We start from the raw sequence: 19,421 nt of genomic DNA, 5'->3' as shown, positions 1-19,421 counted from the left end.
GATAGTCGGTTTTCTACTTTATCACAACAAATGTCGAGATTGGCAGCCGTGTCTACATGTACGTCATCTTCATCTGGAGGAAAGACAGTGATGATGTATGCCGATGTTTTTACTGAAAATGTTATTGTTTTTGCTAAAAATTGAAAAGGGTGGTCAACATTTGAAACAATTAATCACCGGATAAATAGTGTTCTTAAAATGATGAAATAAATACTGTCCTCAGATTATTACCGGGAAGCGCCGTAAACCAAACATTTGTAACTACATGTACATATATGACGTCATCGTTGGAATAGCAGAAGTGACGTCGTCAAAAGAACGCGGAAAATTTGGCCGTCATTTTTTGTTTGGTGTGAGATGGAGATATATAATCCCAAAATTTCGGTTCTAGCGTTGTGTATTCTGGTAAATATTTTGACTACATATATGTGTAAATATAAAACAATTTTCACAAACTGGTGTAATGCTTTATAAGTTTTTACCTAGCTTTCTGCTTGAAAATTTCCTAGTTTTTTTCCAGATGTATTGCTGGCGAGCCTGCATATACAATGAAATGTACAATCCTTTCTCTCCGATTTCGACGGATTTTAAACATCTAAAATACTGTACATGGAGTTTCTTATGATATGAGCGTCACTTTGTATGCACAATTTCATGGATCATGCTAATAAATCAAAATTAATGTATAAAGTGTAGCACATGGAAATCTTTTCAACATTTGGCATTATATGTATCACTAGTTCTGGCTTCCATAACTTTAATGTTGATATTTATTTTTTTGATGTTTACCACACATTACATACATCCAAAAAGGTAATACATAACGTGTTCGCTGAAGTTCTTTAGCTAATGTATCACGAACCTTGCATATCTCACACACAGACTTCTGCTGCATATATGGCCTGGCCATTTTTAGAAAAAGTTACCCCCCTTTTTTTAATTCTGCCATTCTAGTGTAACAGTGGGCAACAAAGTTGCACATAAATGTGAATTGAAACGAAAGTTAAACGTGTGCAGTAGGCAATATCACAGGGGACTTTCTGGTTATCTTTTATAAACAATATTAATTGAAAATCTGGATGTATCAGTCCTTCAATGCTTGTTATAATATGATTACAGATATGCACACTGCAAGTTTGTTATTGCTGGCATGCACACGGCAATGCAGAGTACCATTGCTGGGATTTTACTGCAAATAAGGATAAAACAACACCAATGGATGAGTGTAAAGGTACATGTATTCTGGGACCATTTTTCCATCCTCCGGTCTAATAACATTTTGTGTGTTAAAGCTGCACTCTCACAGATTGAACGTTTTGACAACTTCTTTTTTTGGTCTTGGAACAAGCCAATTCTTGCGAAAATGCATGAAAAACAGTGATATACATGTAGGACTGCTGACAAAATATCATATCCGAGATGTTCATATTAAAAGTTCAAAAATTGATGTATTATGCATTTTTCAAAATAATTTTACTGCCTGTGCCTTTTCAATTGCGAAGATTAGCGCGAAAAGGTCAAAAATTGGGAAAATAATAACATAGTAATTTTGCTTATAAAAGATTTTATTTCTGCTTTTACTGAGATTATTATTAGTCGGCGCCCAGAAGGGCGCCGACTATATTTGATATTACTTTAGAAATATTCCAACTTAGGGACTAGTTCATAAATTGCAGAACAATGCTTTCAATAGTTTCCACGTTGCATGATACAATACCAAGTTAAGTTTGTTTTATAAAACTTTACACTTTAATTGATAATGAAACCTTTAATTATAACAGCCCTGCTTATCATTTTAAAAATTTTGATTTTAAAACAAACTCAATCATAACAACTCGGCCATCTCCGAGAAAGATACAGGTCGAGGTGTTCCGATTGATATCAAATAGATGAAGGTTACACAGTACTATTAAAATATCCTTTATGTTTGTAAACCTCCTACGCAGTAATCTCCCTTGGTGACAGCAAAAATTAAAATTGTTTGTTTTGAAAATGTCATTCGAAGGAATGAACTCTAGATAATTCCCCTTTGATGTATATCCCTTTCTATACACTCATAATGAGTGAAATGTGTTACAAAAACTTATACAAAATATAAAGCAAGGAATTAACATAACATGCCGGTACAAATAAAAGGTGAATTTCATGCTATTGGAATCTATGTATTAGACCATTGACTCTATTTCATCCGAAGAAACGTATGTATATTTTAAAAATACGCCTCCGACACTAGGAAATATTCGTTGTAAAAACAAGAGAAACGAAAATTATACACAACATGACAGTGGTAGCAAAAAGGTTTATTTTTTATTTATTAAAAAAATCGAATATTCGAATACCGATTTTGACATTCGAATACCAAACGCTCGATCGAATATTCGTTTGCATCCCTAATATTTTTGTTATAATTTAGTTTTAACCGGAGGATTAGCTTGGGAAAAAAAACCCAGAATATCTTTAATTCCGGGCTTAAACTATTGTAACAATATTATTAACCATAATGTCCTTCGAGCATATGTACACCCAACATAAAACAAAATATTATCATTGTAATAATAACCATTTTTGGTTATCTGCATGCACGTTTTTCTTCTAATTTCATTGCGCCGACTTGATGCTATGCATCAACTTTTTTCTTGTATATTATGTGTGTCCATACAAAATTTTTCTATAACATGGTTATGCAAGACAGCAATTAGCAAGCTTGTTTTTTTTTATCTTCTTATATAAACACTGATGATTAATATGAATACTGTACTGAGAAATGCATTTTTGAATTCAAAACAATACTCACGACAACATGTTTAAAACCGGTTGTCAATTGTGTGTCCATGTATTTGAAGTCTGTGTATTAAATTGATACTTAAAACAGACATAAATAAATTTCCTTCGACGCTGTGAAACTGCTGTTGTTATTTAAGTACCATACATTATTGATTATGGCAACAATTGTCAGGATAAACGTGTATTTTGCATTACGAAAAACTGAAAGTAAACTGAAAATTAAAACGGGAAGCAGGAAAATAACGGTGCATCCTGTAATAAAGACTAAACAAAAATTGGGTATTTTGCGGTTACTCGGACAGGATTTTGGCGGATACGAGAACTTATAAAATCTTAAAGTTTGCTATCAAAAAATGTATGAAATAGAAGTAGCTTCAATGAAATGGGAAATTATCTTTGCAGGTTTAAATTGCAAGTAAAAAGAAACTCAAGAAAAAAGGGGAAAACTGACTTCTATTTTTGGGAAAAACTGGTCATTTTTTGGGAAAAATGGAGGCTTTTTGGCGATGGGAAAGGGCCGATATTCGGCCCTAATATTAGCCAAAAAAATCACTGCTTTCAAACGTCAATATGAAAATCTGTGATCTGATCTTTTGTCCGCAGTCTTTTATCACAGGTTTGCAGATATTTGCGCAAAAATTGGCTTATTCCAAGACAAAAAATAAAAAAAGTTGTCAAAATGGTAAATCTGAGAGTGCAGCTTTAATATGTAATTTATAAAGCTTTATACTGCTATTAAAAATACTGAAAAGTCATGGAAAATGACTATTGTCTGGGAAAATCATGGAATCTTTATTATATGGATTTTATCATGGAAAAATCATGGAATATTAAAAAATCGTCATGGAATTCCGAAAGTTTAAAAGTATTCTTTACGTGCGTAAAAAAAAAAATGTTTAAGTCTTAAGAAACCATATTTAAATGACCAGTCGTGAAATTACATCGCTATATACTATTCTATTCTATATCAAGTGCGAATCTGCTTGGGTATGAAACGAACATTAAAAAGTTTTTTTGGTGTGCTTATGCAAGTTTCAGGAAAGATCAGCAATTGAACTAGGAAAAAAAAAAACTTTTTCTGAAAGAAGTGTCTGAATTGAAAAAGAAGAAAACAAAGCTTGAACAGGAGGTGTCCGATCTAACTTTTTCAAGTGAAAATTATGTGACAAAGCAGAAACCACAGGGAAGATAACATTTTTGACTCAGGCTAACTCTTTGAGAAGGACTGCTTAAGAAAAGCAACAGGAATTAGAGCAGTTGGAACTTAAACTTGACTCACTAAAACAAAAATAAACAGCACTTATTTTGCAGAAGATTACTTTTGCAAATTAAATGTCAGTATACCGGTAAAATGTGTATATCATTGTCCTGATTTTGAGTTTCATGTGTGTGAATGGTATGATCAAGGAAAACTGAGCAATATCCTGGAAAAGTCATTGAAAAAACATGGAGTTCTGGTACCCAAGATCTGTATGAACACTGAATAATGAGAATGACATTCTTACATAAAGTTTAAAAGCCTTATTATTATTTGAAAATCCCACCTGGTCATTTTTTAACCCATTGCAGTTCATACAAAAAGAACTTCCAAGTCTTCTACTCTAAAGACATATATTAATCATTGTAGACAGCCCGGCACTACCTATGAAATAGGCGCTGACCCTACACTTTTTTAGTCAGTTCTTAAAAAATATAAATTAGTTGTGTTTTAATATGTAGTTTAAAACCTTAAAAGCTTTATTTAGAAGATTACTTTAACACCATTCTAAAAAGATGACAATATTGTTCTAATGAAAGCCTTAAAAAAAAGCGTGCATGCCTACATTACCTGTTTTTGAACAGGATGTTACTCTTGCCAAACCATGTTGTTGTTTTTTTTTTTTTGTTTTTTTTTGGGGGGGGGTCCAGGTATGACTCTACCATGGTACAGACATCATTGATTTGTTCAGAAAATTTACTGCCATTTAGTTGGTTTCAAATGCAAAAAAGCCTGCTGCCTCCTCTCTTTTTTTCTTGTACCACATTTTTTAAGCATGACATAAGCATAAAAGTACTTATAGAGTAATTGTAGTGTCAAAACCAGAAAATGCAAATTGTTCAAATAATTCCAGTTTAATTATTTTGTATCATTTCGCTGTTGTTTGTTTTTAAAAAATAGACAATATTTATATGTATGGTATATAAAAAAAATCTGTTTACCATTAAAAAAACACATTTGGTCAGGAAACCTAATACAAGCCTTCATTTATATGCCTTAGTCAAAATCATATAAAAATAATTTGTGCACTGACAAGAAGTTACCGTAGTAGAATTTTCTTGACTGTCAGTATACTTTCAGGATTTGATCTACAGTGGATTGAAACCCCCGGAGAAGAAATACGAGCTCAAGAAGAATTTAACGTGACGTATGAGTTGATTATTAAAGACGAGTTTTATGACTGGGCATATCCTAAGGGCTACTTTTCCCATCTTTCCAGCGAGGGTGTCACGTAAGTTATATATATTTATGTGTACAAATGCAAACTAGAAACTAAAGCTCTGTAGTTTTTGCATATTTTTTGGCTGGAAAGCATTCCTAAGTTTGCATACTACAACCAAAAAGTCAACCATACTTTTGCAGTCATTGAAATAAGACTTTGATGAACAGGCCTAAATTCCTAATTTTTAAAAAAAAAATTGAAATAAAAAAGCAATAATTTTTGTCAAATTTCATACATTTGAAAACAAATAATATTTTATTGATCTATGTATAAGTAGTTTAGTTACAGGCCATCAACCAATTCCTATATTCCTATATTTTCCTATATTTTTGAGAAATTTCCTATATTTTTCAAAACCTATATTTCCCTATATTTTGGATTTTTTTCCTATATTTTTCTTAAAAAGTGGTGCTGGGATATATTTGAAATCATTTAAAGGATTGATACTACCTTTAGATATTGTTTATTTACAGTTTAAGACTGTTTTTATCCTCCTAACCATCACCATCATTCAGAGTTGCTGTTGTACACCCTTGGTTATCCATCTGGACACCTTTGATAAAGAGTATGACAAACATCAAATCTTAAAGGTGTCCACTTTGGTTACCACAGTTGTGTTGCTGCAGCATAGTCTGTCTTGATGGAGAGGTTTAAAGCTGCATGTTCACAGATATACCATTTTGACAAGTTTATTATTTTTTGTTTTGGAAAGAGCAAATTTTTGCGTAAATATCTGCAAACCAATGATATAAGATTGCTGACAAAAATTCAGATCATAGATTTTCATATTTCCTTTAGAAAATTAAGGTTTAAGAAAAATGCATAAATCATCATTTTTTTAACTTGAATATAAAAATCTGCGATCTAATTTTTTGTAAGCAGTCTTATAAAACTGGTTTCCATGGATTTTTGCAAAAATTGGCTCATTCCAAGACAAAAAATAAAAAAACTTGTCAAAACGTTCAATCTGTGAGTGCAGCTTTAAAGGGGCTGTACTATGTATGATTAAATACCGAAAAAAGAAAATTGACGAAAACTGACATAAACTTGGTATTGATGTGTACAATGCATTGAAACTAACTAACTTAAGTACTACATCAGGGATAATTCTATCATGTAAGATTTTCAATGAGAGAATTGCTCCCATTTGTCCAAAATTGTTGAGAGAATTTTAATTTCAGTGAGATTTTTATAATACATGGTAGTCTAAAATAATAGACGTGTTATACGGGATTCTTCCAATCCCTAACGTCTAAACGGGAATGTGCAAAAAACGCGGGTGTTATAAAAATATTGAAATTGTTTTAAGTGAAGTATTTTATGGTTGAAATTGATCATAAAGAGTTATATTCATATTTTACCATGTAAGTGAAATGTTATTTTGCACTGAACAAGCATTTAATGCATTAAAACAAGTTGTTTACCTTTCCAATAAAACGAAAGTTGACTGACACAGACAACAATTATGCGAAGGGGAACAACTCGATACAATCGTAATAACTCGGCCTCCTCCGACAAAGCTTCGAGATAGACCTCGTTATACAATCGTAACAACGCGGCCATGGCCGAAATGTTCCGAGCGATTTAAAACTGTGCCCTAAAGCCTTGCAGGTGCCCTTCATGTATATATCGTTATGTTTTGACAGAATGAAATGAAGAAAAGCCGTCAAACTCATAAGTTATAAGTTGGATATTTAATTTTTGTGTACGGAACTAATATAAAATAATATTATCTGGTAATATTTCTTGTTTTTATGATATTTTATAGACGCTATATGCTTTAACCCGGAATCCTGATCGGAACAACTACCCACTTTTGATACTAAACAATTTGTACGTGAAGGATTTGCCATATCAAAAATCTAAAAAAAAATCCGTCAAAGTACAATTATTTGAACTAAATACATGGATAACGCAGTGAAAAATTAATGCATAACAGTAACTTTATTCATAAATATCAATACGGTATATTTACAAATTTACAATATATAGATATATAGATATGATATATACATTTGTTTGACTAGAAGAAAACACTTGTTAACAGTTCCGACATCGTGAACATTCATACTCATCATACTTGAGCAAAAAATAGGATTTAGCCATTTTAGCTGATAGGTGCATTGACTTTTTTGGGGGGAGATGAAGGCTTTCCATTTTTGTTTTCATCTGAAGCTGGTATTTTATTTTGGTCCAGAGACTTTTTTCAAGGAATGCAAACAAGGTTTTCTGATTTGACATTTTGACGCTTCCGATATTGTAGACGCCTTTAAAATGCAGTGGTAACCCGTGTAAACAAAATTATTCCGGGTCGCAAAAACGCTTGAAAACAAGTGCGTGGACGATATCGATTAAAACATTCGATAACACAAATGCGTTCAATGTAGGGGAGGCAATTCAATTAATATAAACAAAAAGCCATCAGCGATTACGATGCTTTACAAACTGCGATCAAGCGCGAGAATATCTCGCATTTATATGATTTGGATGCGATTTGAGCGATTTTTATGCGAGAAATCACTTACTGGAATTAGCCCTGCTACATAGTTTACAATAAAAATATTTTTCGCAGTTTTTTTGTATTTTTCCATTAAAATAGATTACTAGGTATGTCTACCTAGTTGAATTAATTCCTTATGCGTGATTGGCTAGTCGATGTTATCACGTGATAATACCAAGTAAGGTTTATAGCTGAAATATTCCAACTGTTAAGGGTGCGCCTTCATAGCACAGTGGATACAACACTGGACTGCAATTTTGGGGACCCCGGTTCGAAACTGGTCTCCATCTAAAAAAAATTTTGACATTTTAGTATTTTTAGCATTACTGGCCAAAGGCCAGAAGAGCTTATGCAATGGTGATGTGTACATAGTATGTGCGTCTGTAAACAATTTCTTGTTAACATGATACAGTCTGCAGTTTTGATTGTATTTCGACGAAACTTGTACAGTAGTTAGATATCCATTAGAGCTTGCATGGTTCATTCTGAAAACCAGCAAGGTCCGCCCATGCATGCCTAGTTTATGGGCCTTGAAAGTATAAAAATCAGTGCGTCTGTAAGCAATTGCTCGTGAACACGATACAGTCTTCAGTTTTGATTGTATCTCGTTGAAACTTGTACAGTATTTAGATATCCATTAATTCTCGGTTCCTTTTGAAACCAGCCTGATCTGCTCATCCATGCCTAGATTATGGGTCTTGAAAGTATAAAAAATGCTATTTTTAGCCAAGTCTATTTTAGCCAAGTCTACATGAGCAAAGTCTATTTTTAGCCAAATTTACATGTATAGTCACAATTGCTTGTGAATGTTTGCTCAAATTATGCCCCCGGGGTTCATAACTGGCCACGCCCAGGGTTCACAGGTTTGGTATACTAAAATTGGGAAATGTTAAAAACCTTTTTGTCCGAAACAGCTATTCAAATCCTTGCTATTTTGAACAAGGCTTTATTTAGTGGTCCACTACCATGGTTGTTCAAATTATGCTCCTTGGGTCAAAACTGGCACTGCCCCGGGGGTTGCATGTTTCCTAGAGACTTATTTAAGAAATATTTTCAAAATCTTCTTGTTTCAAACCACAAGGCCCATACCTTTGATATTTGTTGTGGAGCATCATATGATGACTGTCTAGCAAAACATTTGAAATTATGCCCCTTGGGCAAAAGCTGTCCCCACCTTTTTTGAGTAACTTTTCAATTTTTAAAGCTACAGCAATGAAATTTTGACCATGTGCACAGTTTTGCAAACGAGCATCAATGTTGTCCTCAGATGTCCTTGACTTTGAGCTATTTTTAAAGCTACATAAATGAAATTTTGACCATGAGTAGCTATGAAAGCAAATATTTTTTTACCCTCAGATTACCTTAACTTGGCACATATAAAAATAGTTCATGCACCTAATCTGCTTACAACACTTTCTGTCCTCAGATGTTGAACATGCAGCGTTTTGAGCTAACCCAAACACAAAAAGTGAACTATATATTTGTTGCCTTTTACTCATACGTACATGCTCTGGATTGAAAATGACTGCAAGAGCCATGCCAGTAGAGCATAGGCCCTCTTGGGCCACTTGTTTTTACAATTATGAAATCAAAGTGTAAAAAAAAATAATTAAATAATTGTCCTGAGATTCGTTACAGAAAAAAACTTTTTTTGGTGCCAATCTAGTGTGCAGTCCCTTTAAGGAATGTAGGTTTAGTGAAACACAAATTTTATGATTATAGCCAATAAGGCCTTTTTTTATTTGATTCTATGTTTTATGAACACCACGGCTCAAAACAACTCATTATTGAAATAAAAATAAAATTGTGATTTCGTTTTGTTGTTTTTTTCTGCCGATGAAACTTTATCGCGGCAAATCATTAAAAGCAGAGGACATCGCAATAGTTGTAAAAATATTGGTGTAAACATTTCTGAAAAAGTTTAAGCCAATGAAAAACATTCGAAAAACATTCATCGGATTTGCAGGCTGGTGCTAAAAACCCGGTATCCGGTACCTGGTATCCATCGTATCCGTTATCACTTTCTGATACCGGATTATGTTGATATCAGGGTTATTATCAGATGATAAATCCAAGTATCCACGGTCCGTTATAAATTGCTTTTTGACAACCAATGCATACTTTAAATAACACGGTATCAACATAATCCGGTAACATTAATTGTGATAACGGCTTTTCTCAATATCAATACTGGGTACCGGGTTTTAGCTCACCCGGATAATCCTTTGCGGCAGGGTGACTTCCGGTTTATTTCCGGGTTATAACGAAGTATAATAACAGCGATAATATGGACTAATTATTGTTCCAGGTTTGTTATTATTTATTTATTTTTATTAGATTTGTCATTTTAATGAGTTTATATTACATTAGTGTGATATAATTTGAATGTCATGAGCTAGAAATCGCTTGACTGTTTACCTGGACAGTTTAGTTCTGGTGGGTGGGGTAGATGGTTCAGAAAAGACTGTGGTTACTTTTCTTATTGGAGTATTATTTACAACAAATAATTCTCATATATTCTAAAACATTTTTTTTGAAAATAAACACAAATAAATTAGGCTGTTTTACTATCTGTCAGTCATAATCTATAATGAGGAATCTGTATGTACATTACCAGGTACAGTATAACTATGTAATAGTCTTATGAATGAGCATATATAAATCATCATAAATATAATATAAATATTTATACTGCTCTGTGTGTTTTAAAAATATGTAATAATTTTTTTACTTAGAGTAATAATGTTATGCTGTCACCTTTGTAGTGTTCTCAGTTTCTGAATGATTTGTTACTAGTTAGTTATAAATGTTTAAACGTTATGATTGCCACTGGACTAGTCACATACACCCAGGCCTGGAATTAAATCGGGGTCCAGATTGTCTAAAAACCCATCCATAAAAAAGTCTGAGTGTAACTTATTTTTTTTATAAAAAATATACTTTTAATGTTCCATTCCTTTCTTTACAGATATGATTCAAATATTCTGATGTTATCTACTGAGATCATTACTTTCAATGAAAAACATCACTATAATTGGTTGGGCTGCTAGATTGGTAGCAACATGATGTAAGCTAGTGCCTGTTGAAACACTGTTGTTGGTTGGGCATCTATTGCTAACTGGACTGCTATATTGGATGGACCATATGTGTTGGTTGAACAACTATAAATGGTTGGACCGAAGTGTTGGTTGGACCACCAGTGTTGTTTGAACTGCTTGATGGACAGAATGTGTGATGGACAATTAGTATTATTTGAATCACTGTTGGATAGACAGCTTCTGTTTTATCAGACAGCTCTAATCAGTTGATTTACAAGTTCCTGGCGGATAAATATTCGCTGTATAGAAAGATACAAAAAAGTTCTTTTGCTAACTTTAACAATGACATGGTTGGTGAATTGGTATCAGATAATTTGCAACCAAGACAACACATGGCCGATTCCTTAAACTCTAAATGGCAAATAAATTTACCGAAAATAGTTTATTTTTTTTATGTCACTTGTCTATTATAACATGCATTTACAATCATAAAGAGTGATTAATGAAAATATGAAGTGAACTTGTCAGATAAAATTTCCTATATTTTTTCCTATATTTTCACTAAAACTTGGTTGACGGCCTGTAGAAAAGGATTGACACTTGCTTTCCATGGTGACAACAATTTTTTTTGTCAGAGTCTTATCAGCAGATGGCTTGGGATCATTCTTGGTGGCTAATAATATAATATTCCAATTGGCTATAATGCAATTTCTTTAACACCATCAATGGTGGAAGTAAGCACAAGCCTGCAAGCACTGCCTTCTGGGCTTGCTCAAATTTTATACAGCTGGGCTACTTCAAAAATGTAAACAGTAGTATATAAATTCGGGCTTGATCATCCAATAGACTAAATTTGATGAGAGCATCAAGTTATAGATGACCATTATGAATATATTTATATTATCAAAACCCAAAATGTATCCCAAAAATGTTTTTTTTTTAATTATGCCATCATCAAAGGGAGTTTAGAAGGGCATATAGAAGTGAGCAAAATTGTCTGGTTGGTCAGTCAGTTTGTTTGTTTTTAAGGTGTCCTCGAACATTAACTCAAGCTATGGTTAACCGATTTAAATGGTTTTTGGCACACATTTTTGACATGAAACACATCAATATCAACTTTGGTAGCAAACTACCAATTTCTAACCAAGTGACCCCTTCTCAATCTAAAATGCGTTCAGTTGTTTAATATGTCGGATTTTATCATCAGGTTTTGAATTGGCAAAAACATGGTCCTTACAATAATTTATGACAGGTACAATGGATTGAAATATATAAAAAAAAATATGCAGGTTTATCATTGAAATACTGGTCAAGAACAACAATGTTTAAAATCCACTAATGTTTCACTGAGTTGTGGCCCTTTTTCGAATTCTTTTACATAGAAATTGTTAAAAAAAAATGTTGTTAAAGTTTCAACACATTTAAATAATTGTACATAGGTTTCAAACCATAGAACACAGGTCAGGTACAGAAACTGTTCTAAACTAAAAATTTATGCCTGAGTTATGGCCCTTTGCAAATTAGAATTTGCCAAAAATGTGTCTGAACAATAACTCATGAAAGCTTTGACAGATTTAAATACATTTGGCTACACATGTTCAAGACTAATCGCTATAAAAGACATTCACTTTTCATTTTTATGGAATGTCAGCAGAAATGAATTTAATATAAAAATTGCTCATGAATGCAATATTGTTCTACCGGCTCTATAGAAATGCAGCTGAAGCGAAGGCTTGGTGTGAAACGGAAATATGTGCTACATCATCGGGTGCAACCAAAATGACGTGCTGCATCTATCATGTGAATGTACACTCATGTCCGCTTGAGCATACTGACAATGGCCTCTGTGGACCATGGATTTCGCCAGGAGGAACTTTTACGCATTCAAAAGTGCTTGGTAGGTATAGCATGTTTCATGTGCTTCTCTTTTTGATGTATTTGCACCTTCAATCACTCGCTTTTCTATATAATAAAAAGATGCCTTTCTTGTAAGATTTATATATTTTATTCATAATTTTGGAAAATTTGTAATATGTTTTCGTGTTTCCAAGAAAGCTGTAATTTAATTTTTTTTTATTGTTTCTTGATCTCACTTTTGAGATATTCTTTTTCTTCATTTTTTACAGTTGGTCCAGTCGATAAAGGGAACTGGACAAGTTACATTTCCGGACTGTACCAGATCGGTGTTACATCACTTATCGCGCATTTCAAGTTTGCTGGCATGCAAATAGCCCTAGAGACAAAAACTAATGTACTTCCGAGAGTAGGTAAATATCTTGATTGTTTACTTCAGAGGATAGGTAAATATCTTGTTTACTTCCGAGAGTAGGTAAATATCTTGTTTGTTTACTTCAGAGGATAGGTAAATATCTTGTTTACTTCAGAGGATAGGTAAATATCTTGTTTACTTCAGAGGATAGGTAAATTCTTTTGTTTTACTTCAGAGGATAGGTAAATATCTTGTTTACTTCAGAGGATAGGTAAATATCTTGTTTACTTCAGAGGATAGGTAAATATCTTGTTTACTTCAGAGGATAGGTAAATATCTTGTTTACTTCAGAGGATAGGTAAATTCTTTTGTTTTACTTCAGAGGATAGGTAAATATCTTGTTTACTTCAGAGGATAGGTAAATATCTTGTTTACTTCAGAGGATAGGTAAATATCTGGTTTACTTCAGAGGATAGGTAAATATCTTGTTTACTTCAGAGGATAGGTAAATTCTTTTGTTTTACTTCAGAGGATAGGTAAATATCTTGTTTACTTCAGAGGATAGGTAAATATCTTGTTTACTTCAGAGGATAGGTAAATCTCTTGTTTTACTTCAGAGGATAGGTAAATTCTTTTGTTTTACTTCAGAGGATAGGTAAATATCTTGTTTACTTCAGATGATAGGTAAATATCTTGTTTACTTCAGAGGATAGGTAAATCTCTTGTTTTACTTCAGAGGATAGGTAAATTCTTTTGTTTTACTTCAGAGGATAGGTAAATCTCTTGTATACTTCAGAGGATAGGTAAATTCTTTTGTTTTACTTCAGAGGATAGGTAAATATCTTGTTTACTTCAGATGATAGGTAAATATCTTGTTTACTTCAGAGGATAGGTAAATCTCTTGTTTTACTTCAGAGGATAGGTAAATTCTTTTGTTTTACTTCAGAGGATAGGTAAATATCTTGTTTACTTCAGATGATAGGTAAATATCTTGTTTACTTCAGAGGATAGGTAAATCTCTTGTTTTACTTCAGAGGATAGGTAAATCTCTTGTTTTACTTCAGAGGATAGGTAAATATCTTGTTTACTTCAGATGATAGGTAAATCTCTACTTTTACTACAGAGGATAGGTAAATATCTTGTTTACTTTAGATGATAGGTAAATCTCTTGTTTTACTTCTGAGGATAGGTAAATCTCTTGTTTACTTCAGAGGATAGGTAAATAATTTGGTTTTACTTCAGAGGATAGGTAAAGATCTTGTTTACTTCAGAGGATAGGTAAATATCTTGTTTACTTCAGATGATAGGTAAATCTCTTGTTTTACTACAGAGGATAGGTAAATATCTTGTTAACTTCAGATGATAGGTAAATCTCTTGTTTTACTTCAGAGGATAGGTAAATCTCTTGTTTTACTTCAGAGGATAGGTAAATCTCTTGTTTTACTACAGAGGATAGGTAAATCTCTTGTTTTACTACAGAGGGTAGGTAAATCTCTTTTTCTACTTCAGAGGATAAGTAAATATCGTGTTTAATTCAGAGGATAGGTAAATCTTTTGTTTTACTTCAGAGGATAGGTAAATATCTTGTTTACCTCAGAGGATAGGTAAATATCTTGTTTAATTCAGAGGATAGGTAAATCTTTTGTTTTACTACAGAGTATAGGTAAATCTCTTGTTTTACTTCAGAGGATAAGTAAATATCTTGTTTACTTCAGATGATAGGTAAATCTCTTGTTTTATTACAGAGGATAAGTAAATATTTTGTTTTCAGATGATAGGTAAATCTCTTGTTTTACTAAAGAGAATAGGTAAATCTCTTGTTTCACTACAGGGGATAGGTAAATCTCTTTTTTTACTTCAGAGGATAAGTAAATATCTTGATTACTTCAGATGATAGGTAAATCTCTTGTTTTACTACAGAGGATAAGTAAATATCTTGTTTACTTCAGATGATCTAGGTAAATCTCTTGTTTTACTACAGAGGATAGGTAAATCTCTTGTTTTACTTCAGAGGATAGGTAAATCTCTTGTTTTACTATCGAGGATAGGTAAATCTCTTTTTTACTACAGAGGATAGGTAAAGCTCTTGTTTTACTTCATAGGATAGGTAAATCTATTTTTTTCTACAGAGGATAGGTAAATATCTTGTTTACTTGAGAGGGTAGGTAAATATCTTGTTTAGCTCAGAGGATAGGTAAATATCTTGTTTACTTCAGATGATAGGTAATTATCTTGTTCTAAAGCAGACAAAAAAATGTTATTTTTAATTAAGGAGTTACTTGTTCTTTTACACTGAGTTGAACATTTTAGTAATAAGAATAATAATTTGATTGTCTGGATATTTTCAATAATTGTGAATTTAATTATAATAATCAATCAAAATTAGTACAAGCCCAAAAGTCCTTCACTGGTAAAATTGTTTTTTTGGATGCTCAATTTTTGAATTTTATATAAAAGGGCTTCTTTAACAATGTTGATGCCAATCAATTGCGTAAGAATTCAGCTTGTTCAACCAAAAACAAAGACTCAACATTATGAGTAGATGTGCTTTTTAAGATTTTGAATTATGATTTTTGGAAAAATTCGCAATTTTTGTGGGAAAATGGAGGCTTTTTGACAAGGGGAAAGGGCCGATATTTGGCCTTATAATAAGCCAATTTGTTTTACTTAGGACATACACAGTAACTGTTGTGAAAATTTAACGAGTGAAACTTTATATAAACTTTTATAGTGAACTTTATACATATTTTTTTATAAAACTATAATTATGCAACACAACATTAATAATCTTAAAAAGATGATTATGCATCAAGTTGTCAGAAAACAACATCAAAAGCGCTATTTAGGGAAATGTAATAACATTTGTTTTCTACCGACAATTTCTCACCAATAGAAAAACGTATGCTAGAGAAAAAAAATCATGTGTTTTTGGTCAGGATAAAAGAAAACGACCCTCAGATACACTGTTGCCTGTAACTCAGCAAGCCTTTTTTTATCAGCTTCAATAGGTGCCAACAAGTTTGATTTTTTATCAGGACCAGACACATGGATATTAATGCCATTATACCATTGAGCTCTTACATGTATATTTCAGTGTGTGGTGATGATCTTTGTGAGAAGACGGATGATACTGACTCTGAGACTTGCAACAATTGTCCAGCTGATTGTGGGAGATGCCCACTGGAATCCTGGGAGATCGCGCTGATTGTAGTAGCATTCCTAATCTTCCTTGCCAGTTTGGCCTGTGCTTACGGGGTATGTCCATCAATGTATAGAAATGCCAGTAGTGTTGGGAATTGGCTCTGGTTTGATTATCGATAATTGGTTTCATTACAGTAACCGATTATTGATCGTACAATCGGTTTTTGACAATACCTTAATTGTAGGTCTATTCTGGTACAATAACTTAAAATGTAATCATTAACTATGCTTATGTTTTGTGTATGTTTGAAATTATTTAGTGTTGTTGCTTTTGGTCATATTGTTTAAGATAACAACTGAACCTTTTCAAATGTATAAAAGAACTCAAAGGAGAAAATCGGGGGGAAAATAACCAAACACAAATAACGAGAGGAAAGAAAAAAAAAACCAACTCGCCAGTTGAATCATGTATCAATAATGATCAAAAATAATTGCTTGTCGCTGAATTTAAGCCCAACCAACAGTCATCAAAATTAAGCTTTTGGATAAACAAGCCCGAATTATTATATAATTTCTTGGCATCAATTTTTTTTTAAAACCCTGCTAGCAGTGCTATATAAAATTCAGATTTTGACCAAGCCCGGAAGACATTTTACCAGTGCAGGGCCTGTGGGCTTGTGCTAATTTCGACCACTGACCAATCAATTTTTTATTATAATCAATCATCGTTACATCACTCATATATTTTATGGCCTCTTGATTAATAAAATGGAGCTTAAAGCAGCACACTGTCCTGGCGAGTATATTTTTTAACATTAAAGAATAAAGAAACAAATAGTCGTTATGTATTACCCTACCACCCATGGTGTTTTTTTGTTTTTGAAAGTGACAAAATGTTTGGTCATCTACATTGCCAATTCCTTATATAAATATAATATAAATTAAATATAAAAACAACATGCATTTCCTTGTTAGTTTCACTGTGGTCAGTCACATTAATTGTGGTAACATTATGTTTTTGCTCCCTCATAGTGGTAGGAGTAATAATGAATTTAATTTCTACCAGAATAATGCATTTGATGCATTACTTGAAACATATTTTGCTATCATTATAGAGGTGTCCAATTTTGTTGTCTTTGTTGACATATCTTCTTTTTTTCTTTCTCTAGTACATGCAATGGCAGCGCAGAAAACTGCTGTGGAACGAGGATTGGATCATTCCACCAGATAAGATTGCCGATGGTATAAAAAAAATATCTGATTTTGCTTTCTTTTAATAATTTGAATTTATTTTACACATTAGTCTTATTTGATTTCAAAAAGAGGAAATACTGAAGACCATCATTTGAATAATTGCAAACAAAAATTATGTCAGTGTAAAACTGTTTATTAGTGATTCAGTCGTTGAGAAAGATCAATCGGACCTCGTACAAATCTGATAAATATCCAGTAGGTCCAGTAAACTTTCAGAGAATATTAGTCCTGGTGTCTGGGAAAAGATCCTGTCCAGTGACTGCAATGTTTACAGGTTCTATCAGTGGGATCAGTTTCAAGGCTGCACCGTTTAATCAATCCCATAATGCCTTTAATCAATCCCATCATGCCGGTTGCTCAATCCTTAGGTTTTTGGGGTCATATAAGCTCACTTGGAAACTTTGGAGAAAAGGCAAAAACTAAATCTTGCTAAGAGATTTTTTGCTGAATAATTACGTTCAATTTAAATCGTATTGAATGATGTAATACCGTGTTTATTGCTAAAGTAATTTAGCTAGTTTTTTGTGTGTTCTTTTCGATATCTATAGATGTCTATGTTAATTTCATCTGCAAAATGATAGTGATTATGTTGGTGTGTTTACCTTAACTTATGCTTTTGATGACCATTACATGATTGGCTGAATTTTTAACATCAATTTTACGACTATACCCCCAGCAGAGCTATTGAAAAAAAGTCGTCTTACCGTTGTAAGCCGACTGTGCACAAAAATTTAGAGTAATCCCACTAGCCGATACATTGTATTTAGAAAGGCCATGATTATTATCTAATGTTGATCTTTCAGAAAAAAATATTTCTTTTAGTCTACTTTAAACCTGTATTAATTTATTTATTAATGCATTTATTTGCTCACTAATATATGCAATGCACTTATCATCGTACAAGTCAGATACAGTTAGTCACAAGTTTTTTCTTCAAAAAAGTCCTCTTACAGATGTCAGAAACCGTTTTGCTAGGAGGAACACAAATTTTATCCTCGGCTTCGCCTCTGACATAAATTGGTGTTCGTAACTGTATATATTACATATAATAATGGAAAAAGAAACTCTTTTTTTTTTAATAACTTGTCTTTGTTTAACTCCACTCTTCAACAAATAGATTTATGTAATTATAGTGGTACCTTCTAAAATTTAAACAATGTTGACGTAAATATTTTGATAAAATCGTGAAAAAATATTTAGTATGTTTTGATAATTTGATATCTCATAAATATGCGGCAGATGAGGGCTTGCGTGGGGCTTTTGGCAGTATGGTCGGGAGTAATATTGGAGTACAAGGAGCGAGAAGTCAACAATCCAGCAATCTAAATGTCGGCCATAAGCAAGTTTTCTGCAGGACAGCGCTTTTGTAAGAATTTTGTTCAAATTAAGTAGATAATCTGAAAACTATTGATTTTTTAATTGAGGGCTAATTTGGATTTCCGCCCTTGTAAATTTAAGAAGTCTGTGTCAAAACATTTCAGTGACTGCGGATGAAAAATTATCTAGTTTGAAAGTAGGATTCAATAAAGCAAATCAGTTTTGTTGTCAGTATCTGACTCATCTGAAAGTTTTTTTAACTGTAGCCCTCCCTACTGCTCACAAACTCTAACAAATATGACTCCTGGGCCTGCATTCACTAACTTTTTAAGTCTGAGTTTAAGACTCAGACTCAGAAATGTGACAAAAAGCAATTAAACAAAAAAAACAACAATATTCTATTCATTTTTCAGTGATGGCCGCTCTTGTGCAGTAAGAACAGTCACAAAACCAGAGTTCAGCCTCTCAAAACAAGTTCGAATGGAAGTGAGAGCTGTCAGGTAAGGTATAGGGCAGTTTTAGATATCTCTAACAAGTCTGTAAATCTGAGAAAGATTGTTCCTGAACTTATAACCCTTGAAATGTCAATATTTTATGGAAATATCTTGTCCACTCTCAAACTTCAGCCGTTTTTGTCCAATCTTTCCATTACGTAATAACAAAGTTAATTGGCATTGCCACGTTATACTCTCTATAAG

At 32.8% G+C, this 19,421-nt stretch overlaps 1 protein-coding gene across 5 annotated transcripts in view; it reads left to right on the top strand.

Annotated features, from left to right (window-relative positions):
• Positions 1-330: 330 nt before the first annotated feature.
• The window catches only part of LOC128214826 (atrial natriuretic peptide receptor 1-like), a 43,107-nt gene continuing 24,016 nt past the window's right edge, over positions 331-19,421 (top strand). The window contains exons 1-9 of one of the 5 annotated variants that reach the window (XM_052921496.1): positions 331-405; positions 1,120-1,231; positions 5,123-5,273; positions 12,515-12,699; positions 12,929-13,069; positions 16,106-16,266; positions 17,322-17,394; positions 18,646-18,772; positions 19,137-19,223. In XM_052921496.1, the coding sequence (XP_052777456.1) occupies positions 358-405; positions 1,120-1,231; positions 5,123-5,273; positions 12,515-12,699; positions 12,929-13,069; positions 16,106-16,266; positions 17,322-17,394; positions 18,646-18,772; positions 19,137-19,223 (1,085 nt within the window). In that variant the 5' untranslated portion in view covers positions 331-357. Of the gene's footprint in view, positions 406-1,119; positions 1,232-5,122; positions 5,274-9,992; positions 10,073-10,732; positions 12,700-12,928; positions 13,070-16,105; positions 16,267-17,321; positions 17,395-18,645; positions 18,773-19,136; positions 19,224-19,421 lie in introns of those variants that run through there. The other 4 variants (XM_052921500.1, XM_052921498.1, XM_052921499.1 and 1 more) reach the window with 4 other exon arrangements.

The sequence above is a fragment of the Mya arenaria genome, chromosome 13, assembly GCF_026914265.1.
Source record: "Mya arenaria isolate MELC-2E11 chromosome 13, ASM2691426v1".
NCBI lineage: Eukaryota > Metazoa > Mollusca > Bivalvia > Myida > Myidae > Mya > Mya arenaria.
Note: the sequence above shows the minus strand (reverse complement) of the source record. Positions and strands in the feature narration are given on the sequence as shown.